The sequence below is a fragment of the Monodon monoceros genome, unplaced genomic scaffold, assembly GCF_005190385.1.
Source record: "Monodon monoceros isolate NGI ecotype Baffin Bay Population unplaced genomic scaffold, NGI_Narwhal_1 Super_Scaffold_6, whole genome shotgun sequence".
Taxonomy (NCBI): Eukaryota; Metazoa; Chordata; class Mammalia; order Artiodactyla; family Monodontidae; genus Monodon; species Monodon monoceros.
In genome coordinates, this window is record NW_021703783.1 from 99151544 (window position 1) to 99176977 (window position 25434).

The 25434-nt window shown below is 56.6% G+C and overlaps 1 protein-coding gene across 3 annotated transcripts in view; it reads left to right on the top strand.

The window, feature by feature from the left end:
• TAFA5 (TAFA chemokine like family member 5) overlaps window positions 1-25434 on the top strand; it is a 192365-nt gene that overhangs the window by 155740 nt on the left and 11191 nt on the right. For 2 of the 3 annotated variants that reach the window (XM_029205208.1, XM_029205209.1), the window contains exon 3: window positions 6854-7592. In XM_029205208.1, coding sequence (XP_029061041.1) covers window positions 6854-7245 — 392 coding nt within the window. In that variant the 3' untranslated portion in view covers window positions 7246-7592. Of the gene's footprint in view, window positions 1-6853; window positions 7593-25434 lie in introns of those variants that run through there. The other variant, XM_029205210.1, reaches the window with a different exon arrangement.

The window sequence follows — 25434 nt, forward strand, 5'->3', positions numbered from 1 at the left end:
GGGTGTGTAAGGGCAAAATGGATTTCTCCCGGAATCATGGGGGTGTCCCAGCAGATGCTCCGGTTGTTTGCGTTTTCCCAAGCCCAAGGCCACCGATCCCCTGGTTGGGTCAGGGGGAGACCAGAGCCCACCAGGCGGGGAGGCCCAGGTGTGCCGGGTCATCTCCACACAGCTGCCGGCCCTCCCCAGGCCATGTGGGGCCTCCCTTGGGCTCACCTGTCCTCCCGCCATCGCTGTGCCCTCCTTCAGAGCGCTACACCTCTGATTCCTCCCGTCCCCGGGGCCAGGCTGCCAGGGAGGGACGGCCTGAGAGTGGCTGTTGCCGGGAAGGTCCTCTAAGGATAGCTCGGGGGCTACCCAGGGTACCCTCTGACCTCCCAGCCCCACGGGCCTTCCTGCCTCTGCCGGTAACTGCTCCCGGGAGGGGCCTCAACGTGCCATCCTGGGGAGCACAGAGATGGGGGCCCAGGGCCCTCCTGGGGTCCTCGAAACGTTCCCTGCAGCAGTAGCATCTGGACTACATCCTCAGGGCCTGTGTCAGCTCTTCATGCGATAGATTCTTCCAGAACCCTTGATACATCCCAGTTATATTTGACTCCCATGTGTGTGTGTAATTAATATCTATATGCTTATATTAAACGTCAGCCGCCCCTCTCCTCATGGGTGTGGATGTGGCCTCACCCCTCTGTCACCAGCAAGATCCGGGGGACTTTGGGGACAGATATTTCCGGGTTAGATGTTGCCAGAGACAGCGGCCTCCCCGTCTCCAACGGACAAGGTCCACTTATGGCTGTATCTGAGAATGTGGCCGGAGATTTCTGGAATCCCACTGGTTTTGTTCTGGACGACTCATTTTTCCAAGCTGTTCAGTAAAGTAAGCAGACTCATGTGTTAATGGAAATGAAGAAACAGTTTATTCCAAAGGGACCCATGCAACTTACGAGCAGCAAAGGGCGCAGGCGTTGAGCGGAGCGATATGGTCTCCGCGATCCCCGTCCATCTGTCCAGACTCGAGCGAGCAGCGCGCTGGTCGCTGCCGTTGCTGTCTGAGCAGGCGTGCTGTCCGCCCGACCCCGGATGGCTTCAAGGTCGTCCTGGTTGTCCCATCCTTAGGTTTGGGGGGGTGGGCGAGGGCATCTTGCAGGGGCGTGTTTCTGAGCTTCCACATCTTCGGAGCTTGTTTGTGCTGGTAAACAAAGAGGGGGTCCCAGCATCATGGGCATCACGGTGGGGAGAGGGGTGTTGCTGGCGGCAGGGTCCCCACATACGTGCAGCTCAGTCACTAGAATAGAATTTCAGACGTCACACAGGGACATATCCACACACAAATACTTGTGCGTGCACCTGCGCACACAACATACAGGTGTGTGCACACACACGCACACATGTACACAAACACACACACAGGATCAACAGCTGGGCACACAGGCTCTTGGCCATAGGAGGCTCCCGTGGCTGGTGAGCTGATTGAACTGGGGTCCACTCAGACCCTCTGTACCTCCTCGGGACGCTGATCAGGGAGGTTGAAATGAATCGAATAGGGGTGCTTAGCCCAGTCGAGGAGAGCACCGGGGAGAAGCCACAGCGCTAAGTGTTCCCTTTGAACAGGGTGAATCTGGACTCTGAGGCCCTCCAGCGGCTGTCTTCCGTCCTGGCCCTTCCCGCGTTTTTCCTGCCTCACATGGGTCGTCTTTTTCCTGAGATGGAAAATTCCAGAGCATTGGCCCTGGAGGGTGGACACTGCAGCTCCAGGGCTAAGCCAGCCAGAGGCCCTCGCGGGGCCTGGTGAGGGCAAGGGCTCAGGAAATGTGAGCAGATAAGAAAAAGAGCTTTGTCTCATGGGCCTTCCGAAGAAAGATGCTGCTGGGCTCTGCTGTTGGAGACCAGCTCTGAAGGTTTTGCAGGCTCCTGAGAAATTCCATATGTAAAGCACCATTAGCTTTTGGGGGTGTAAATGAGCTCAACCAAAGGCCCCTCCCTCCGCTGGCTGTCAGATCTGAGTGAATTTAGCCCGGAATCCCTCTGATCCCAGGCGGCTGATTTTCAGAGCGGGGACCACAGGGGCTGGGCTCCTTCTGTCTCTTAAGGAGGAAGGAGCTGGTCCCCCAGGCAGGGCCCCAAGGCAGATGAGCTATGTCCCTGTTAGGACCCCTGGTGAGTGCACCTGTCCTGAGGGTCCTCCCTTGGGTTCTTCGTGGGCTGCAGCGCCACCCTGCTCACCTGGGAAGAGCCGTCCTGTCCCTTGAATGCACATCACTCCGTCTCCTCTTGGCTGTGTCCCCACAGCCCCCTCTGTGGCCCTTGTCACCCTGAAGCTGCCAGGATGTGTCTTCGACTCCAGGCACAGTTTGCCCCACAGTTTTGGCAAGTTGGCCCTTGAGTCGATTGACCTAGACCCACCTGAAGCAGTCCGGTTGTGTCCAGGACCTGCACCCCAGCCGGGCCCCCCGCTTCTCAGCCCCCTGGACGCCCTGGGCCCTGTCCTGCTCCCCTCCCAGCCACCAGGCCCCTGCCTGCCTGAGAGCTTGGCCCGGCGCCCTCTGTGCCCCGAGAGGCCTTCTGTTCTGTCCTTCACGAGCAGCTGGGCTGCAGGGGTGGCTTCCTTCTGGGGGGCGGCAGCCAGGAATGAGCCTCTCCGGACCTGGAATCGCCCGGGTGTTCTCGCAAGGGGGAATTCGGAGAGAAGGGACACAGCCTCTCCATCCCAAGGCCCCAGCACTGGCTGCTGGAGAGATGGGGACCCTGCAGGCCGACGTCCACACGTGCACACGGTGGATGTGTGTGCGCGTGGGCGTGTAGATGTGCGAGGCGGAGGGAGAGGCGTGTGGGCCGGGCCGGGTCCCAGGGCTTCCGCTTCCTCTCAAAGGCTCAAGCTTGCAGAGCTGGTCCACACTGGGCCCCAAGGCCCAGGACAGGCACTGGGCGCGTGGCCAGCGGGAGATCCACGCCCCTGGCCTGCACGGGCCGAGGGCCCCGTGGTTGTGACACAGGAGCAAGCTGGACCGCTGTCCACATCCGTCAGCCGCCATCCCTCTGCCCCCTCAGCACCCCCAGCCCTGGGTGACGCCCTCCCCCGCTGGGAGCTGCCACGACACTGGGGCCAGAGGAGAGGAGGTGGTGACGTGTGGGCACGAAAGGCCCCTTTGTCCCTGGGACGTGGCGACCCAGCCCTGCACCTCCATCCGCCCCCAGCAGGAAGTGGGCCGGGGCTGAGTGAGCCGAGCTCCGGTGACCAACGAAAGACGCTGAGTGATCAGCCTGGCCGGCCAGTGCCCTCCGCAGGGCCGGCACCCGCACGCCCGGGCCACCGTGCCAGGTGGGGACAGGGCGGGGGCCAGGCAGCAGGTGCCTGTTTGATTTGCAGACACACCCATACGACTGCTGTGCGCCAGGCCAGCCCATGAAGTGGTCCCACAAGCATGGCCGTGAGCGTGCCTGTGAACGTGTGCACATATCTGTGTGTATGTCCGTGGTGTACACGTGTGTGCTGTTTCACACGTGTGGGTGTGGTGTGCATGCCTTTGTGGGTGTTTACGTGTGTGCATGTGTCTGCACGTGGGCATGTGTGACCTCTGCATTCCTGTGCATGTGCACACGTGTGTACGTGTGTGTGAACGTGTGTGGCCAGGCTCTGTGGCTGCAGCGTGGGCAGGACCTACGCCCCTCCCCCTATTGAAGGCACTTGGGACCCTGCCCCTCAAGCTTTCCTCCCTCTTCCTGACTGACCCTCAAATGTTGTCCCGTTATGTTTGTGGGGCTCCCCCCAGGAGAATGGGGGTGCATGTTCCCCCACTGCCGTCACCCCGCCTCTTAGTACTGCGTGTGAGACAGAGCAGAGGGGATGAAGGCTTGGTGACACGCCCTGTGCTTTGGGGAATGGGAACGGGGCCCGTGTCCTTGACCGAGGGCCTGGAGCCCAGCTGAGCTGCGGCCGGGGGGAGGAGCCTCAGGAGACCAGCAGGCATCCCAGCCCCTTGGATGCTTGGAGGCTGGCTCGGTCTCTGCCAGTGTCCGTCTACCGTCTCCAGCCCCACGGTCAGTGGCCAAGAGTGGCTTCTTTCCTCACCTGACCATGAAAGGTGTGTGTGTTTCACACATGGACTGGCCAATCCCTGGGCCAGGTACTCCACTTGCAGCTTCTCCTCTGTCCCCTTGGTCACCAAGCTTCCCGGGGAGGATGGAGCCCACGGGAAGCACTGCTGGCTCGAGGTCCTCTGCTGACACAGCAGTGCAGGATTGAACCCTTCCCTCCTCTGCTGTCTGGTCCTGCAGGCTAGCCAGGGAAGCGTGGGTATCAGAACCAGGCCTCCGACGTGGCCCATGCTGCCCTGCCCCACTGGTCTGGGCCAGTGCCCTTCTGGGCTCCAGTCTCTCTGTATGGGACCTCGCCTCGGCCTCCCTGTCTCCAGAACTGCATTTCCCTCTTGCATCTGAGGGCAGGTCTGTCACCTGAGAAGGCCACGTTCCTGCTCTTGGCTCCACTCCCTGGGCACAGCTGGGGTCTGGGTCCCCCCGCCCCGTGGTGACAGGCTCAGTACGCTGACAGCATTTCCCTGGGTGCGGCTCAGGAGACAGACAGGAGCACAGGTCCAGATTTTTTTTTAGCCGCTCTTGAGCCTCCTCCCACGCCGTCTGTCCTGGATGACCCCAGAGAAACCCTCCCTTCTTTCTTTAATTCGTCACGACCGTCTCTAAGCCACGCACACAGGGTTTCCGGGGATTGGTGGGGTGTGTATTTCAATCCTGTTGCTGCCTCATGGGTTTACGGTTTGCATTTGTTGGTGTGCGACGAGGTTTTTGTGTTGTCATTTACTGTCACCAAAATGGTGCACCAGGGATGGTGGGGCTGCTCCAGGGACTTCTGCCAGAACGATGAGCGGATGAGGGAAAGAGTCCCGAGGGGATGTGCTGGGGAATGCAGCCACCTGTGGCCCGCGGGTCCTGGCAGGGCCGCGTGGAGCGCGAGGTGCGGCTAGAGCCGGGCCTGCCGTGGCCTAGAGACGTTTCTGGGCAGTGAGACAGCCCGTCCCCCACGCCTGCCGTGAGAGCAGAGCCGCGTCTCCTCTTTCGTGGGAACCACGCTGACGCTCAGCTGGAGTGTCTTTCCGCTCTGACTTCAGTTGGCTGCGGGGCATTTCCGCGCTGTGAAGTCTCCCGGGCCGTCTTAGCTCAGGCTGTAGTCACAAAGCACCATAGGCTGTAGGTCTTGAACAGCAGAAATTCATTTTCTCGAAGTCCAGAGGCGAGGAGGCTGTGATGCAGGTGCGGCTGACTGGTGGGGACCCCCTCCTGGCCCACAGACGGCTGCCTGCACTGTGTCCCACGTGGGAGAGGCTGAGCTCTCTGAGGTCAGTTCCTATAAGGGCACCAATGCTGTGGGATGAGGCCCCACCCTTATGACCTCATTTAACCTCAGGTACTTCTGTAAAGGCCCTGTTTCCAAGTCCAGCCACTCTGGGGTCAGGACTTCCTCCTGTGACTGCAGGGGGCGGGGGTCACAGCTCCGTCCGTAGCTCGGCCTGGAAAGGAGCTGGTCTCAGGATGACCAGCTGGCTGTGGGTAGAGAGATGCTTAGTGTGGGCCCAGGTGAGCAGCACGCTACCCACAGGGCCCTCTGCCTGCCAATCGATCCCAGGACACTCCCCGCTGTGCTCAGGCAGCTCCTGCTTGTTTGTCAGAATTGGCATCAAGGGGTCACCTGGGATGCCATCCTTGTCTGTTTTCCAGACCACCTCCCAGCCCACCCTTTGTTAAGACTCACCGAGTCACCCTCCCCTGCAGGGGCCCCAAGGCCCAGGCCCCCATGGGGTGAGGCCCCTCTCAGGTCCCCTATCGCCTTTGTAGGGACAGTCACTGCCTGCAGGGCTGGTGGCGTGATTGGCGGCCCGCATGCGAAGTGGAAATGCTGGGATCCTTTAAAAGTTATTAAGAATTTCAAGATGCAGGAAGAGCAGGGTGGGGCCACGGGGGCCACTGCAGCCACCAAAGCAGTGGAACCTGCTTTAAAAAGGACGCGCATCACTCTGTCCTAATTCAAAACGACCCGTAGTTCCCAGGTTCCTTGAACAGTTCCATGCATACACTCGGTGTTCTCTCCATCACGGAGTCCCTCCTTCCAGGGTCTCCGTCACATATGGGTTCCCAGGCCCTCCCGCCACTGCCACAGAAAGGTGGTGGGTTTACCAGGAAGAGAGAGACGCAGCCCCCTTCTGCCTGGAAGCGTGGGTTTGGAGTCATCAGTTCTTAGCGGCCACGGGGTCTACCTTCCCCACCCCATCTGACAGTGACAAGGACTCGAGTCCTGATGTCACCAGTCCTGGGACGTCCTCGCGCGGGGGGGCGGTCCCCTTTGTGGATGAGGCCCCTGGAGGGCCGTGGCCTCCGTACGATCTGCCAGGAGTCCCCACCCTCCCCCTGCGCACCTCCCTCCCAGCACCCACCCAGGCCCCAGGATTGCGGCCTGCAGTCGGGCAGTCCCCACTGCATCTGAGGGGGGGGTCCTGACCGGGAGACCTACCCCCACCCCCGCCCACTGCTGTCTTTCCTGGCTCCCATGCAGATTCCAGACAAAGGAGAGAAGTACATTGTTGCCTCCAGGAAGGGAGGTTCTTGAAACCGTCCCCAGCGCCCTCAGTCACTACTTACTGAGTGGCCAATGGCAGAGCTGGTGGTTGGCAGTGAGCGATTGACTGCGAGGCCAGGGAGGGGGCAGCAGTCTGGCCAGGCCACCTGACTGACACCAGGCACTGCCCACTGGACCGTCCCATCCCTGAGTTCCGGTTCCGGGAATCGAGCTGCGTAGGTACGGCTCAAGCCCCAGGCCAGCGCTGACAGCTCTCTCTTCTCTCCGCAGCACGAATCATCAAAACAAAGCAGTGGTGTGACATGCTCCCTTGTCTGGAGGGGGAAGGCTGTGACTTGCTGATCAACCGGTCAGGCTGGACGTGCACGCAGCCCGGCGGGCGGATAAAGACCACCACGGTGGGTGCGCGGCGCTGGCTGTGCGGGGGTGCGGGAGCCTTAGGCAGCAGGGCGTACTGGGGCGGGGTGCACCCCACACCCGCGATGACAGGATGGACGCACAGGCTGCCAGCCCCGCCTCCTCCAGAACCTCCCTTCTCTGCAGCCGGATCAGTCTGTCTCCGGGCTGCTCAGACCCATCACACGGTCACTGAGTGCCCAGCGGCCCGAGAGGCTGGACAGAGCCCCCTCCAGGCCGGTCAGCCCACACAAGATTGCCGGTGAAGTTGTCCTGTTTCTGGGTGATGTACTCCCAGCTCCAGGCTGGGGGGAAGGTTAGAACCCACAGAAGGGCCTCGGAACGAAGGGCCTTTAAAGAAAAAGGATCGGGGAGGGGCCGTGGGCCTCATCCAGGCCATCCCCTCGCCCCCCAGGCAGGCATGGTGACTGTTTGGAGCACAGACCCCGAGAGCCCCTGAGGGTGCCTCTGTCCCTCCTGGATCCCACCGAGAGGGACAGTTGTGGACTCCGGGCTCCCCAGGCTGGTCTCCCGCAGGCTGGGAGGCAGACGGCGGCAAAGTGGCTTTGGGGCTGTTTGCTCTGAGATTCCTTTCCCAAAGGAAAACTCATTAAGCACAGGCTGGGATGGTGTGGGCCAGGGGAGCGGGGCTGCCTGGCCGGGGCCACAGGGACGGCTCTGGTGCTCCGTATGCTGGGCCCGCACAGTGTTGGACTCCACCAGCCAATTTCCACCCCTCATCTGGGCTCTTCCTCGTGACATTGACGTAGACAGCTGAGGACTGGGGTGGGCTATGGCTCCTGGCCAAAATTCCCGCCTCGATGCTGGGGGACGTTATGTCAGGGAGGTCTGGGGTCTCATGGAAGGATCTGGAGTTCTCCCCTGGCATCCATGGCAGAGAAGCGGGGGCCACGGCCCCTCAGGAATTAGTCTAGAGGAAAACCCACCCCTTCCTGCCCTTGCAGCCTCCGCTGGAGAAGTCAGATGGGCTGTTTCAGCAATGTCCTTAAGAGGCCAATTAGGTGTAGCTGCTCCGAGATGAGACACAGACGCCCTGGTCCCATCGCCGGCAGGGAGGTCGGGTGGGGACAGGCCAGGCCTCCGGGGGCACATTCTGAGGACGGGGCTGTCAAGTGGAGACGCGGGCCCCCGGCTGCACCCAGGCAGCCCATCAGAGGTCTCGGAGGCCTCTTGTGTTGGCGGGAGTTCAGGCAGGAGGGCCCCGCCACGCCTGGGGCAGGTCAGGGAGGGGTGCACCCGCTCAGGGCCCCTTCACTCCCCCGGCAGGAGGCGCTCACACTCGGAGACACGGCCGAGTGGCCGGACGTGTTCCGTGACAGTGACCTCCCGCCTATGTGCTGGCCCACAGGGTCACATCCCCACCGGGGAAGTGGGCCCCGGGTGCTTGGGTTGGCAGATCCCACTGAGATGACCCTAGGGGACCAGCGAGCTCTGTCATCGTCCCAAGTGTCTGCAGAGGTGACCCTGGCCTGCGTGCGGAGACCTATTTTCAAAGCTTTCTTAAAAGCTTACTTTTAAGCTTTGAGCTCTTGACGCAAACACCTTATAACTGGAGCACGTAATCCCCTTCCACGATTACATCTCGGGCCTCCTACAGATGGCACATTAGCACTGTGGGCTTTCACATTTTAGCATAAATTGGTTTTCCGTGAGGGGGGCTGTAAGACACCTCAGGATTGCTTGGCCACGTAACTGCTAATTCATCCCAGGTGCCAGGGTCTCAGCCCAGTGCCCCTGCAGCCAGGGCCACGTCTGGAAGTGGCTGTCACCTCCCCCGCCACCGCCTGGTCACGCTCCACCCCCTTCTCTGCATGGGCCGTGGCTGCTCCCTTCTCTGTGTCCCCAGCAAACCGTGAGCTGCCCGAGGGCAGGCGCAGGCCTTGTGGTCCCGCCAGCCCCGGTCCCTCTTTCGGGGCTCCCATACATGCATGTGATAAATTGATGAATGGATTAGCAGAGCCCAGACCCCAGGCACATGCTGACGTTTGCATCTCCTAGATCACCTCTTTTCAAAGTGCAGGTCGTCACCCCATTAGTGGGTCGTGAAATTAATTTAGTGGCTCATGATCAGCGTTTAAAAGAAAGAGGAAGAAACAGAATAAAAACATTTGGGCGCATCTGTGTCCCGAGGGCGAAAGCTGCTTCGTGAAGCGCACACAGGGTCACAGGTGAAGTCACGCAGGTACCAGGACAGGTTGCAGTGAAGAGCTGGGGACCCGGCATCCCGGAGGTACTCAGGGCGGCGGGGGGGGACCTGGCGTCTGTGGCTCCTGCGATCCCTGTTCTGAGGGCTGCCTGTGATGTTGGTCGGCACCAGGCAAGTTGAGCAGGTGGACATCACAGGCCCTCCCCAAGGTCGCAAACAACATCCCCTCCTTGGCCCTCTCGCGGCCCCTTAGAGCAGAGCTGACCGGGCAGGCAGAGGGGAAGGAAAAGGCCAGGCCCCAGGTAGGCGTGAGGCCCCCGCGAGTGGAGCGCCGTCCTGCCCACCCTCGGCTTCTGTCCAGATGTGAGCAGCTGGGGCGGTGCCCGGGCTTTAGTGGCACTCAGGACAGTCGGATACGTGCTCCGTCTGCCACGTACGGTGCTTCTGTGTTAAAGATGCTCCACAGTAGCTGCTATAACGAATACCTCCTAGACCAGAACAAACCACCTGGTTGAATCCGTCTCTCAGATGAACAATTAAGACCTACGTTTTAATTCTGTGCTGCGTGGACACGCCACCGTGGGGGGCAAGGGATATTCTGGGGGGTGTCTGTACAATCTACTCCAGGACCTTGGATGTCATGGAAATTCATGACAAGAGAAGCGCTTTCCCAGGAGCTGCCTCTGATCACCTTTGCCCCAGGAAGTCCAAATTCTGCCCAGGCCCAGGCGTCCTGGACCTGGGAGTGTACAGCAGCGTGGTGCGGACGGGCCCCCGGGGGCTCCCTTAGGCCCCGGAGGGACAGAGGAGCGCCCAGCTCTGCGTGAAGCCTGGAGGCCTGCGGCTCATCACCGCTGCCTCCCTCATCTTGTCGTGAACTGGCCGTGCTTGGGCCGGGCAGCCCAGCACTTAGGCCAGCGTGCACTGCACACACTGACCCACTGACCCACATCCAGGCCCAGGCGGCTCTTACTGTCGCTCCTCCATGCCGAGTGTCCATCCTCCACGTGGCTTGTCCAGGATTGAAGAGCCAGCCCGGTACGGGGCAGAGGGTGAGGAGGGAGCAGTGCCCCTTCTGGTTGTCGGTCCTCACCGTCCCTGGGCCGGCCGGCCTCATCCGGGCTGCCCCCGCAGACCCAGTGTCGCCTCACCCAGGAACCTTGGAGCTTCCGGAGGGAGGAGTCCTAGGTCCGACCCGGAGGCCTCTGCATTCCCGGATTCAAAATGTACTACCCGAGGGCCTCGTGTGTGTCCAGTGTGGGCCCCTCCCACCGAGATTCCTGAGAAAGGCTGTCCGGGGCCTTCTGTCCAAGGAGCTCACCCAGCACGTGGCCCAGGCCTCCACGCTTCAGCCAGGGTCCTTGTGCCAGGTGCCCACCCAGGGCTGGACACACAGAAGGAGGAGCCTCGGGGGCCCCGAGCACTGGACCCCTCACGCTGGGGCTCACGTTCTCGAAGGGCAGTCAGGGGGCACTTCGCAGGTGCTTGTACCAGGCTCCCAGGTGTAAAGAACAGAATACACGCTTCCCACTTCTGCCCGCTGGAAACCCCTGGATGTGGCGGGGACGTGTGGGGAGTGAACGGAAGAGGAGGCAACAGCAAAGCCAAATGGGAGAGGCAGCTGCACTCGGCAGGTCACGGGGAGCTGAACCCCAGAGGAGCGGCAGGGTCACGCTCAGAACCCAGGACTCAGGAGTCGGGGCGCAGGCCCCCTGCGTGTGGAGTGGAGGTGGAGCTGACAGGGGGCCGGTGGAAAGGCTGCAGGAGGGCTCCCAGGTCCTCCCTACCTGGACCGTGGCTGGGGCCCCCTGTGTGCCCCGCAGGAGCCCGGAGGCCCCAGAGGCTCACTCCGGGGAGGAATCACACCTTCACAACTCTGGACCCCATAAGGCCAACGCCAAGTGTAGGGGAACTTCCTGAAAACCCGGAGATGGAGAGAAACCCAAGTCCCGAGATGTGAGACCCACCCACTCCCAGAGGGTGCAGTCAGGACACGGGGGGTTCTTTACCGAGAAACTTAGGCTCTGAGCTTCCCACGGCTGCTGTAGCAAGTGACCACACACTGGGTGACTTCCAGGAACAAAAATCACCCCCTCGCAGTGTGGAGGCCAGAGGTCCAGAGGGGTCAGTGTGGCCGCGCTCCCTCTGCATCCTCCGGGAGGGTCCTTCCTGCCTCTTCCAGCCTCTGGGGTTTGCCTGCCGTCCTGGGGCCTCCTGGGCTGTGGCCACGTCCCACCAGGCTCAGCCTCCGGCTTCCTCCCCGGGCATCTGAACTTCCCTCTTTCCTCTTACAGAGATGCCAGCATCTCATTTAGGGCCCGCCCTACATGAGGGATGATTTCATCTCAAGGCCCTTAACTAATTGCATCTTCAAAGATCCAATTCCGAAGAAGGTCATATTCTGAGGTTTCGGGTGGACAAGAGTTTGGGGGGAGGGTATCCTGCTAGCCTACCAACCAAGCCTGATGCAGAACCTGGGCGCTGTGAGCTGGGGTCTGAGGCCCCTCTGTGAAGCCCCCCATCCCCCCGCCGGGCTTCTAGCATCAGGATCCTCGTCTGGTGGGAAGAGAGAGATGACAAACAAACACAAACCTAAGGAAAGGGGTTAGGAACTTAGAGGGGACAGACAGCAGAGGCAGCAGAGAGGAGGTGGTGCAGACACAGAGATGCACGGCGAGCCCGCCAGGCTCGCTGCCCAAGGTCACCTTCACCCCCAGCTCCCACCCAGAGTCGGGGCTGCTTGTCTCAAGGCAGTAGCTTCCTTGAAGGAAGACTTATTTCAAGAGCTGTAAGAAGACAAGAAAGCGCTTCTGGAAATTACACACGTGCACACACACGCGATGTGTGTATATGTCTTCGCAGACTTAATATGTACCTGTATGAGTGTGTGTGTGTGTGACAGAATTTGTTAAAACTCCAGCAAACGTTTGGGATATAAAATTGAGGAAATCTCAAAAAGCCAGGAGCAGAACTTAAAAAAAGAAGTAGGAAGAGTAGGAAAGGAAAAGAAAAAACAGATTAGAAGACCGATTCGGGAGGTCTAAAGAATATAAGGTCCAAAAATAGAGACCAATGAAGAAGGAATTATCAAAGACATATTTTCTAAAGAAATTCCCAGGACTCAAAGCCCGGGTTTCCTGTGTGCAAGGACTCACCACGGGCCAGAAATGAATGAAGAAAGACCCATCCTGAGGCGTATCAGCATGAAATTTCAGGCCACTGGAGATGAAAACAACATTGTAAAAACTCAGAGGGAAAAAATAGGTCACATACAAAGCCTCAGACATCAGAGTGTATCTGGCTTCTCAGCTGAAGCGCTCCAAGCCAGAAAGCAGCCGAGTTGGGATGCGTTGGAATTCCACGCCACGGCCCAACAGTCCGTGGGGGTAGGGGTCCTCCAGCCTAAAGTCAGTAACTGGGACGGTCCTCCCGGGTTCAGGCAGCCGTGGCCCTGCTCCCTACTCTGGGCGCCCCATCCTCAGGAGGCTGTGCATGCAGCGGTCCAGCCCCCGGCACAGCCCCCGCTGGCAGGACGGGCTCCTCGAGGGAGGGGCACTTGATGGATATGCTCCCCGAAAGTTGTGGGCAACCCCCAAATGCAGAGGAGTCAGGCAGTGGGATGCCCTGAAGCTTCCCCAGGAACACAAAAAGGGAAATCATCCCAGGATGCTACAGGGAATGTCTGGGAGCCTTGGGTCTGATGCAGCCCTGTGGGTGTATCGAGATCTCACGCCCTGTCACCTGTCGGGCACTGCGGCTGCCCTCGGGGAGGTCTGGCCCCTCGCGTGATGGACACACACGCTTCCTCGCAGAGCTCACGTGGGTCATCGGCACCACTTCCCAGGGAGCTGACCTAGCCAGAAGTCAGGACCTGTCTACGGCCAGCTCCCCAGGCGCCGGCCCTTGCGAGTTCAGGGGACCAGGCATCACCAGCAGCGTGTGAGGCGGGACCCAGGGGCCGTACGAGGTGTGAGTCCATCCTGAGCGGCTTCCGAGGGACTCTCGAGGCACCGGGATGGGCTTGGGCGTGGAGTTCAGGTCACTGTCTGAGGCCGGGCGGGGCGGCAGGTGAGATGCTGAGGTCTCGGCAGGAGCGGTGGGACCCTGACGTGCCTGCAGTACCAGGGAGGGGACACGGCTGCACACGGCGGGTGCAGGGGGGTGAGGAGAGGCGGGGGTTAGGACGACTGGTGACCCCGGCCTGACCCCTCCTGGCCCACACGCAGCAGGCCAGGGCCGCACCCAGGTCGGAAGGGCCAGGACTCGCTGAGGACAAAGGGGGGCCACGTGGCGGCCCCCCAGCATCCGCGTGGAAGCAGTTTGTGTGGGTCCCCCAGCAGGGGGGGTAGGGGCCGTGGTCCTGGAGGGGAGCTCAGAGGTGTCCTGGCGGGTGAGATCCGCTGTTGGGTGGCCGACGCCGCGTGGCCAATGAGGGGAGGAGGCGGCTTAGGTCCGGCAGGGCCCACTGTGCGCCCTTTGCCCCCTTCCCAGCCTCACCAGGGAGCCCGTGCTTTGTCTTTCTCCCAGAGCTTGGCCCGGCCGGCTCTGCATTCCCCTCGGCTCCACAGGGTGTCCCCTGACCCTGCCAGGCTCCCTCCCAGGCCTGCGGCCACCCAGGAGCTCCTGCAGCCTTTCTGAAGCTCTGCGGTGTCTGGGGTGCCACGCCCCCACTTTGCTGTCCCTCGTGGGAGTCCTTCTATCTTCCTCTGGGAATGTGGCTCCTTCCATGGCCAAGGTGGCAGGGCCTCCTCCCCCAGGGCCAGGACTTCGGGGAGCCTTTGGTGCGGTTTGTCACTCCCCCTGACCGGTGTCCTCCAGGCCTCACTCCCGTCACAGCCGAAGGCCTTCTCTCCTCCACCGTCTGGCCGTCCGTCCACTTTGGGCTCAGGCCAGACCCCCCCTGGGCCCCGGGAACCATGGGCTCCGTCCCCAGTGTGGAGGAACACACGCTCAGTCCATTTCATGACCCAGGGCTTCGGGGGTCCCCAGCCTCCCTGCCGGGTGTGAGTTCCCACAGATAGGACTATCGCGACACCAGGTGTGGGGAAGGCCAGGGTTGCCTGGGGACACTTGGGGGGTGCTTGGTTCCTCTCTGCTCCCAAACGAATGAGCCATCCCGGCAAGCAGAAAGGTTTATTACAGACCCTTACCACTTCCTGCTCTGAAAACCAACAGAAGAAAACTGATCCTGAGCCGGGATGAGGTGGTGTGTGCCCTTCTGATCCGAGGCCATGGTCGGCCGCCTTCTGCCCGGTCTCTCCTGTTTCCTTTGGGAGGAGGAGATGGTCAGTCCTGAGGATCTGCTGGGATCTCCCACCCTGAGAGGGCCCACGGGGTCTGTGCTTCCGGCCCCTGCCCAGGCCTTTCCCCTCCTACAGATGATGCCCGGTGGGACCCTGGCCAGGAGGCTGCAGGAATGGCGCAGGGTGAGGCCACAGCCTCCTGTCATCTGCGAAGCTCTCCGCTCGGCGGGGAGCAACAGGGCCTCAGCCCAGTCCGTCTCTCCAGGAAGACTCCTTGAACTATGTGGTCCCTCCCGGTTCTGGATGCCGGCTCCGCGCTGGGTATCGGGCTCAGGGCCACGTCTGCCCCTTGAGGGGATGGGAGGGACAGAGGAGGGGCTGGCCGAACCGTGAGGTCTGGGGCTGAGTCGTCCCCCAGGCAGAGCTGGGAGGCTGCCATCTGTCTTCTGGAATCTGATCGGATGGTGTTTATGGCGGGTTTTGCTGGAGCCCACATGGTGCTCGGAGCTTGAACTGGGGGCAGAGAGCAGGGCCCTGGGGCCTAGGGGTGAGCTCGGCAGGAGGGCTGGGGAGAGGAAAAGCCTGGAAGGAGCACTGTGGGTGGGAGGACCGCCCCCTCTCACCACTGAGGGGGCTGAGATGGGTGGGCCCCAGCCAAGCCAGCCCCTCCGTCTGTCTTCCAAGGACCACCCGGGAGGGGTCTGGATGCTCTGTGCCCATGTCGTGCTCCCAAGGGCGAGAGGCTTTTGTGCAGGAGGTTCCAGGATAAACGTGGAGGAACCAGCGGACGGTGGGTCCTCCTCCAGGAGAACCTCGGTACCTGCCACTCACCAGCTCTCTCTTCCTCACAAGCAATGAAAAATACCCTGTCGTGACTCTGATCCCTGTCTGCAATCCATATTGTGTGCTTTTGAATCACTGCTATTCATCACGGCAATAAGAGCTGGACATTTTAATAGATTCTGTGTGTAAACACAGACGTAGATGGTCTGGCACCAGCGCATCGCGAGCACTGACATTCTTCATTTTCTCGGCAGAAGTGAGCCCGGAAACAAAAAACGGGTTTGACCAAACCCACAATATTTCCATTGGCACTTTCGGCCAGTTTCGTTACAGGAGGCGTGACACGCGGATAGCCCTTTACAGTAATTGTGGTACATGAGTCTCGATTTTCCTTAAAGCAGTTGTTCTTTGAATCATTTTAAATCCGTAAATGGCAAGGGTTGAAACAGGAGGAAAGGGGTCCAGTGGAGAAAGCCAGTGGGCACTGGACGGGCCACCACGGTGGGGTCGGGTGTTCCTGACACCGCAGAGGTGACAGGCAGCCTACCAAGAGGACCAGGTCAGGGTCAGGGTCAGGGTCAGCAGAGTTCTGACCTGCTTTTCCGTACCTAGGGATGGCCTTCCCCTTGGCCCTGCACGGGCAGCTGGGTCACGTGATCAGTACATCAGTACTGCCAGCTCCCCCTTCCCTCCGCTCCCCCCTGCCCCCCTGTCCTCCATCCTTTTTGGCTCCATGTGGGATGCTGGGATGCACGGATGAAGCACTCATGGCCTCCAGATCTGAGGGAGGCAGCAGGCACGCCTTAAGAATCCCTGGAGGGGCTGCTTTGGGGGCTGCAAGGATGGCTGTTACTTAACACATGAGGTCAGGTAGTTGCTGACCAGATGGAAGAGAATGCTTTCTGCAGGACCTCGGTGAGAGGGGGATGCTGGCCAGGTACCCAAGTCCTACAGCTCAGCCTGATGGGGGTGCCTGGGATCCAAGTATTCCAAATAGTCCCAGATCTCAGCAGTCCTAAGGGAAGCCTGGGGCCCCACCTTCGATGGGGTATGTGTCCCCATAGGGGGACCCTCAGAGAACAGCGCTGTTGATCAGGACAGCCGTTCTAGAGCGAGCAGACATTGCTACCACCGTGCTGTCCATTTCAGCCAGCCCGCCACGCCGGCCAGGGCTGTGCGGGGCCTGCCACCTCCCCCCGGCCCTGTGCCACGGCCGGGAGCGCCCCTGTGGTCCTGCAGGCATGCAGTGTGTTCTCAGCGTGTCAACGTGAGCCTTCGATAAGGATGCGCGAAGTTCAGAGTCATCCCCGGTTTCCAGCAGAGCTGTTTGAGTTGATGCTCTTTGTTGATTCCACGTTCCATGAACGAATTGGGCAGAACGACAGGCAAAGCTGCTGAGAACATGGTTTTGTCCTGTTGGTTTACTACGTCCTTGTAACCGTACACGTGACATTTCATTTTTGTCCTGTTGGTTTACTACGTCCTTGTAATCGTACACGTGACACTTCATTACCTAGCGATTTATTTTTTCACGAAAGACAAAGGTAAATCGGATGCTTCTTTACTGTGAAAAGGCAGATCGTATATTTGAGGTGGAAGTTAAGTCAGCACGAGCACGGCAGAACTTGCCGGGGCAGTGATGTGCTTCCTAACCCGGCGCGGCTCTGGCTCTGATTCAGAACAACGGGCCCCTGGCATCTGCTCCACCCACCCCGGCCTGCCCCTCACGCCCCAGGGTCTGGACACCCAAACCTCTCTCTGTGGTTGTGTCTTGCGTTCGGCCCTCTCGCTGCGGTCCGGGTGTGACCCACGGTCCCCAGCCCAGCCCCTCCGCCCACAGAGCAGCTCTGATGGCTTCTGGGCGCCGCAGAGGGTGTGAAATACGGCATTTGGCGTAGACATTTGTTAAAGATCAGTCTTGAAAAATGAAATAGAGGGATTTGTGTCTCAATCTAAATCACTTTAAATGTCAACTCCCCATTAAACTGAGATATACCCGGTGATGTAAGTGCCGGGATGGTACCAAGGCCGGCATTGTCGTCTCTGCAGTTCTGCCCCTGGATCCCCTCCTCCCCCAACCAGAACGTCGTCTCAGGCTCACCTGGACCCGTGTGGGATCGCACCTCCCCACACTGCCCTGTTGTGTCAAGCCCTGTTCTCTGGGCCCCCGGAAAGGGCCGCCCCCTGCCCCGCCTCTGCCGCCTGCAGGCTTGACAGGTGTAATGCACACTTGGGAGGCTGGCCTTGAGGGAGTCACTTTCACCTCTCAGAGCCTCAGTTTCCTCATCTGTGGAAGGCGTAAGCGTGACCCCAGGCTGACGTCACAGGTCCTTGGGGTTTGGGGAAAGGGAAATAGTGGATGAGAAGCATTTCTAAACCCCAGGGGAGTCTCTGTAGGTGAAAGGTTGGTGACTTTCCTCCTGTGGCACCTTCCAGCATATGTGCTCATGTTCCCAATGGCTGCATCCGAATGAAGCCACACCCTCGTTCCCTCCTGAAACCCTTCGGTGCCTTGTAGCAGGGACGCCCAGGCCCTGGGGGTGTCTCTCCACTCTCCGTGTCCGGGCTGCACCTGGCCTTGTGCGGTCATGGCCGTGAGGCTTCAGGGTTTCATAGGACAGATGGGCGTGTGATGGGCAAGGAACAGACAAGTGGAGACCTGCATTTTCCCTCTTCCCCATGACCTTTGCCTTCCACGCCACGAGGATGGCATGCTCCCCGGACCTTTGGAGGAGAGAGGAAGAGTCTGGTCCTCGTGCCAAGTCTGTGGAGAAGTGGCCATGGCTTTCTGGATTACTAGAGTGACAGACTCATCACACTGGCTGAACAGCCTCTGCCCAGCTTCCAATTTCAAAAGATTTTGAAAATAAGGACAACTGGCAATAGCATCATGACCTGGAGAGAAGAGAAGTGTGCACTGAGGTCAGGTAAGACCCCGCTGGGTGCTTTGCCAGAGTGGATGGTAGAAACCTTAGGATGCCCCTGGCTTTTTTATCCTCTGAGCCCCTGCTCTGACTAAGACCTCCTGTGATGCACAAAGAGCCCAGGGCCTCCTCCTGGTGCCTGGACCTAACCTTCGGACCTAGAGACCCCTGCAGTGGTCAGAAAACAAGCAGGCAGAGGTGGAGCCTCCCTGCACCGCGGTTCCCCCTTCCCTCTGTGAATACGCGGCTCTAGCAGGACCAGGAAAAGATGCCAGTGCAGAGGTGAGCTCCACTGGAAGGGGCAGAGTTAGCAGGAAGAGCCTCTCACCTGGGGCAGCAGAAGTCAGATGACGGGCTCACCAAGGCCATGTTGTCCCCCCTCAGTCTTCCGTTCTCAAAACTCTGCAGCTCAGACAGAAAACCTGACCTCCCTGGTGGGATCAGACCCCACTGAGAGCTGCCTTTTGGGTCCCATAAAGATCGAGGGTCTCTGCATATCACCCCAAACCTCTGGGCCAGCCTGGGTCAGGCGGAGCCTCCCACAGCCCCTGGAACTGAGAGGAAGGGTGCAGACTCCCTCCCCCTGAGCCTGCTGGCTCGTTCCTGGCCAGGATTGGCCTCTGCCTGTTTAAAAGGGAATTAAAAAAAGCATCACAGCCAAAATATAAGCAGGAGCCTCTGAAAGAATGCACACTGTCTATGGAAAGGAGCACTTTCTGAAGACCGAAAGGCAGGGTTAGCTCTGGAAATAACCCCTGCAGTAAACGTGAGGCTTCTGGTCAGTGTCTGCTTGTGGGCATCAAAGAGATAAAAGAGGCTGTGACCTCTGTGACCCCAGAGCAAGAAGCCTGAAGGAAGGGCAGCCTGGGATGAAATGCAGGCAAACGTCCAAAGGTTTGCAGGGCCAAATAGAGGCTGAACTCAATGGGACCCAAAACATCAGAGTGGATTGAGATGTGTACAGAAGCTGCAGGTAATGGACATGTCACTGCAGAGAATCAACACAGGGATGTGAACCAACCTTAAACTGAAAGGCAGTTCATAGGAGACCCAGAAAATGAAGCCAAAGAGAGAGATGTTATAAGTACAGAAGACAGGACAGAAATCCAACCTGGGAAAGTGGATGCCACTGCGGGGAGCCACGTGGCGAGAACAAAGAATAACCATGTTAAGGTGAAAAGAGAGAGTTGCCAAGAAGCTTTCCTGAGCCAGGGGAAACCCCCAATTAAAGCAGCATGAAAGCACCCGGAACCCAAGCATCCATGGCAATATCTGTGAATCGGAAGAGTGAAGGAAAACTCTCTGATCATCCAGGTTGTATTGGAGAAAACAATTAAGGCAGGAGGACAAGTCCATAGACCTCTGAAGGCACAGACAAGCCACCTCTGAACCCAGGAGAACCAGAACCAGAGTGAAGGACAGACCATCTCCAGGGATTTGTCAAAAAATACTTTTACTTGTGAGTTCAGTCCTATTTCTGGTTGTTGTTTTGGACACAGGGAGTAAACAGGATGGCTTTAAATTTGCAAGGATTTAGAAAGTGTACCACCCACATACCTTTCCTGAAAGAGTCAATGAAAGATGCCCTGGAGCCAATCAAAGAAATACGAATGAGTGGCTGATGACCTCGGAAAGGTCATAGGTCATATGTAAGAAGATCAGTAGTGACTAGATACCAATTAACTACATGGAGCTTAGGTATAAATTATTCCTGTAACTGTGGTTATGCAGTTGAACACAAAATTGGCGACACTGTTATTTAATGTACCCTGTATGTTGTGAAGACTATTTTTGTATAATCTGATTTGTAACTTCTGGTTAAATTGACAACAGCTGCAGGAGGGCAGCTGCAGACGAAGAAAAGAGTCACTTAATGTCTCTTCATGGAAAGAAAGAACTTACATCACTAGGGAAATGGCTTAATCATTAAAAGTTCATTTGATTAACATAAAGGCCACCACTAATAGAAACAAGAACATGATTGCTCCTAAACTACAGTGGAAGAAAAAGCGAGTAAAACTGTGTGTAAGGAAATGAACCATGAAAGGAGCAGAACCAGAAATCAGTGTGGAACATGCTGATCAATACAGAAATGCAGCCTCAGTGGTGACAATAAATGTAAGTGGGTTAGCCTTCTCTTCTAAAAGGCAGAGACTATCAAATCAGGTTTTTTAAATAGTCAAATATGTGTTGCCTTCTAAGGGCACTCCTACAAACAAACCAAAAAGTTTAAAAGCAAATAATAAACAAAGTTACTAGGCAAATGAAATGGAAAGGAAATCAGTAGGTAAAGTGATTAAATTGGAACAATATGGTGGCATGTATTGATACATTTAGGATGTGTATATAGTTATTGACACATACTGATCCATGACAGTTCAAACTAGTAGAAGTATCACAGAAACCTTTATGTACTGATTAACATAAGTTTACAGGAAGCAAACCCAAGTACAAATAAACAAAGTGATCAGAAACACAATTTTTAGTTGGAATTTAAACAGCTCTTAAATCTGTGTTAAGGTCAAGTAAACACCACTGATAACAACAATAAAAAGAACCAGGGCATAGATCTTTTGAAAAATGAAATTACCAAGGTTGAATTTGCAGCAACATAGTGAATATTATAACATAAAAATAGGCTGCTTCTAACTTTCTATTATTTATGAAATTTACAAAAATATCCATAATCCAGGTTACTAACTAACCTAAGAGGAGGCATGTGCCAACTTTCTTTTCCAACCACAATGCGATATATTTAAAACTATACCCAAAATAATAACCTTAACCCTAGCAACCAGAACCTTCCCGTAATTTGTTGGTTGAAGGATGAAATAAAACATGCAGACCGACCCACGAGTCACGTGCAGGTGTGAGGTCAGTCTTTCCAGCTCCGCTCCCGAGCAAAACAATTGTGATCTGCTTAACTCAGAACACGTGACCTTGCTCTCTGTGCCTCCATCTCCACATCTATAAAATGGGCAGAATGCTATTCCCTGCTTCCTAGGGCTGCTGTAAGGTTGACGGAGTTAGAACGTTAACACCCTCACGCGGGCCAGCACTTACTGGACGATACAGTGTACGCATCTGACTGACCGTTAAATCTCATTTAAAATGTGACGAGAATAAGAGAGTGCACCTGTGGGTACAGGGAAGGATGGACTTGTCGGTACACTTGTGTCTTAAATAACTTTATTTTTAACTCAGAAAGAACGAAAATGAAGAAACCAAGCTATGGAAAAAGCCACCTTCAAAAAGATTGGCGAAAACCTGTAAAGATGAAAAAGAAATATTAATGATTTTTTTAAAGGCATGGAATTAATCATTGCATCGCTGGCAAAACTATAAAAATGCATTTTTACTTCTGTCATGTGTAGATTTTTTTTTATGTTAGAAAATAGTCCTGAAAGGAAGAAGGGAAAATCAGCCTGCGTTGGGGCCTCAAATTATTCAAGAGTGCATGCATAGCTAACCCACTGATCACTACATATGGAAATTTGATTTAAGATATGATTTTCTGGGGAAGGAGGATTACCAAAAATAAAGGCATAGAAAAATGTTAATAGTCTCCAGTAAAAGTTCCAGACGGAGATGTTTTAACTGGCATGTTCTTGAAAGCATTCAGTGTACAGGTGTCTCTTCCCCGCCAACTGGGAAATGTGGAAAATTACCCAGTTCATTTTAGGAACTAGTGAAACCCTGATGCTGGAAAGGTCCCCCAAATTAGAAAAATACCCAGAAAGTCATTTTGTTCAATAAAGACTTTTGAGTCTGTGCTGTGGGCTGGGAGCCCTGCCAGGCACAGAAATCCTTCAGCAAAGCACCCCGAGGCCCTCCAGGACCTGGCATTGTTTTCAGGATGCTGCCCCCTGGTGGGAGTAGTGATTGGGACATAGGTCACCCGCACCTGCATAAAATGACAGCAGACTGATTTCTGCAGTCCTTTGAAAGAACCAAAAAAAAGACCACCACACAGTAGCTTTATATAAGAAATGTAAATATACTTTAATATTTCAGAATCAGGTAGAACGAAAAGCCCTATACGGAGATCAAATAAAATGTGTGTTCTGATTCAGAAGATGCAGAAAAAGGCACCAGACAGACCCTGTATTTATTCCTCAGAAAAATATCAAAAGAACGATGGTCACAGACCTCCAGGCTAACCTGGAAGAGAAGGTGGGCTCTCCCTGGAACCCAGTGTTCCCCCCGAAACCAAAGCTGCCATTGCACTGAAAATGGACCCCGCCCTGCCCATACCGGGGCTGAGGCCCAGGCTGACTCTCGTGAGGCTAGCCTGCAGTCACCCGGGAACTTGTTACTTTCTGGAAGTTCTGGCAAATGAACTCACACAACTATTTGATATGAGAAAATGCAATCATTATTACTTACAGAAGGTAAATAAACAGGTATTTCCAAAACTCTGGAGAATCACCTGAAATGCCTTGAAAACTAATTAGAGAATTTATTAAATTGGACCAGTTATGAACATAGAAGTTTCTCTACTTGTGTTCAACTGTAAGCTTTCATAGACACAAACAAGCTCTGGTCTAGATCAGAGGTCGGACGACTACCGCCTGCTTGCCAAATCTGGCCCCCCACCTATTTTTTAAATAAAGTTTTATTGGCACACAGCCTTGCTTATTCACTCACATACTGTCTAGGCATGCATTCACACTGCAATGGCAGAGTTGAGTCTTTGCAGAAAGACTTTTATGGCTCACAAAGCTGAAAATACACACTACCCGGCCCTTGGTAGCACAAGTTTGCCAACCCCAGACTAGATTAATAAAGGCTTTCAACCCTGAGGGCCAGGGCACGGAGTCAGCAGTAGCTTGAACACAGGTGTCATTTAGGAGGTGAAAACGGGAGGTGAAATTTGTAGGCAGCTTTAAGGAAGAAACGTGCCCGCTGGTACATGAAAGAGAGACTGGACAAAAAGCCTGTGTGTTGTCAGCTCCAAGCAAGTATGTGTAATGATTTAATTACAATAAATAAGTGAAATAAAAGTAAGAAAGAGAGAGGGGGGAGCTCTGTTAATAGCAGGAGAAAACATAAAATAACTCGGAATAACTTTGGTAAGAAAAGGCACCTATGAAGATAATGGCAAAACCTCCCCATGGGAGACTTAAAAAGACTTGAATAAATGAATAGAAAGACGTCACATACTTGGATAAGGTGAGGGATTGTCTGAATGTTATGAGGTTGTCTCTTCCTTCAAATTTGTTGCTTAGATCTAATACAGGTTCAATCAAATCTCCAGTGAGTTTTTTCTGGAACATTACAAAATGATTTCTCATTTTATATTGGGTGGGACTCATCCACGGTGTGTGGGAAGGCTTTGGGACATGCCCCAATGTCCACCTCCTGCTGGGGACGGACAAGGGGGTAAGGGAGCTTTGTGAGCAGCTCAGCCCTGGGCGATGCAGCTACGGCTTGGTTCTGCCCCTCACCCGCCTCCTGAGTTAACAGCGGACCCTGTCTGGCAAAGTGCCCAGGATACAATTAAAACCGGAGAAGATGTTGGCTCTTCTGCTGCTCTTTCTGACCCATGAACCAGACCACGTGGCCCTGAGATGAACCTGGGTGTCGGTGAGCACGGACTGGGGGTACAGTGCGGGAGGGGCAGCCCCCAACAGCAGATGCCGGGAAAACCGGCTTCACACTTGGGAGAAATTCAACTTGCGTCCTTACCTCACGCCACGTTCCAAATTAAATTCCCTAGGGATTACAGACGAAACCATGAGATGGTTAAGGATAAGTCCAGGTGGACATCTGAGTTCAGGGGGAGGAAGGATGCTGAAACGGTCCATGAGCCTGAAAATAGTAAGAATCGGTGACGATCGCAGACACTCGTCTATGCTGTTCTGAGCACGTGCACAGGTCGACCTGCTCAGGCTGACGGCCACCGTGGGCCGTGCTCTGTTACCACCCCATTTTACAGGTGAGAACGCTGAGGCCTTCTGCAGGCCACCCAGTGACCGAGAGACCCACGCTAGGCCCGCCTTCAAGGGGCAGCCCTGCCTCGCCTGGATATCCCAAACTTCTGAAAGTCCAGCTCACCTTCCGAGAACAGAGGCAGATGGCAAGGTGGGCGTCGGGGGACCCGCCCGGCAGGAGCTGGTTTCTAACCCCGGGGCTGGGGGCAGCAGGCAGATGAAAAGGCACACAGCCCAGGGGTGGAAAGTTCCTGAAACATGAAGTGGGGACAAGGTGTGGCGAGAGATTCTCCGTCGGGGTCAGCAGCTGAAACACGAATGGGCGCTGCCCCTCGGGACTCGCCGTGGTTGGTGTTCATTTCTTTACCTTCATGTTGAGGCCTCGTGAAGGATGCTGGTTATAAGCATGTGAATTTGCCAGTTGTTCTGGGACGTGCTGGGCAGTATGTCATCAAGAGAATCCGAAATGCATGTTTCAGACCCTTTGGAAAACAGTCTGGCATTTGCTCAAAAAGTGCGACACGGAGCTACCGCGTGACTCAGGATCCCTCTCCTGGGGGAATTCCCGGGGTGGGATGGGGGCGTCACTGCTGACGAGCGTAGTTTGGGGGGATAGAAATGTTCTAAGTTGACTGTGGTGATGGTTGCACAGCTCTGAATAGAGCAAAACCACTGACTTGACCCTGTAGCAGGGCACGTGATCTGGGCTGTGAGCTATCCCTCCGTGAAGCCGCTATTAGCAGATGGATGTGGATGGATATTTGAACAAGAAAGGGTTTGTCCTCGGCCCGGTCTTGGGACTCCTCTGACTGACAGGGGCCTGGCAGGGCCACCGCCCCCTCTGCCGACGTGTGGCACCGCGAAGAGCCTGCCTGGGCCCAGCAGGTGACCTGCCCAGCCCCTGAAAGTGGACACAGGAGGCAGCGCAGGGAAGGGGTTTGACCCTGAGCTTCCCGGGCACACGGGGCCTCCCTCGCCGCTGTGGACGGCCAGGTGTCGGGGAGAGCGTGTATGATGACACCTCTGAGGACACACCTCCACCCACCCCACCCCCACCCCGTCATCGCCAGGCATCGCCTGTGAACTTGGGACGGTGGGTCGGCCGCGAGCTGCGGTGGCCGAGGCCATCATCCTGCAATGCTGGCCGGGCTCTCGCTGCTGGGGTTGGCGGAGCGGGTGGATGGGACGTCAGAGGCTGACTCTGCCAGGAGACAAAGCAGACAGGGATCCGAGGCCGGCCCGCACCACCCACACTCCCTTTAGAAAAGCCGCCTGGCGAGCCGGCCGTTCCCAGGGCAGTTGAGCCCGTGGGGAGGTCGAGGGCAGCCCCCTGCAGAGCTGGAGGGGGCCTGGGCTGAGGCTGGCCCGCCGGGGAGACGTGACCCTGGCAGCAGCAAGGTCATGA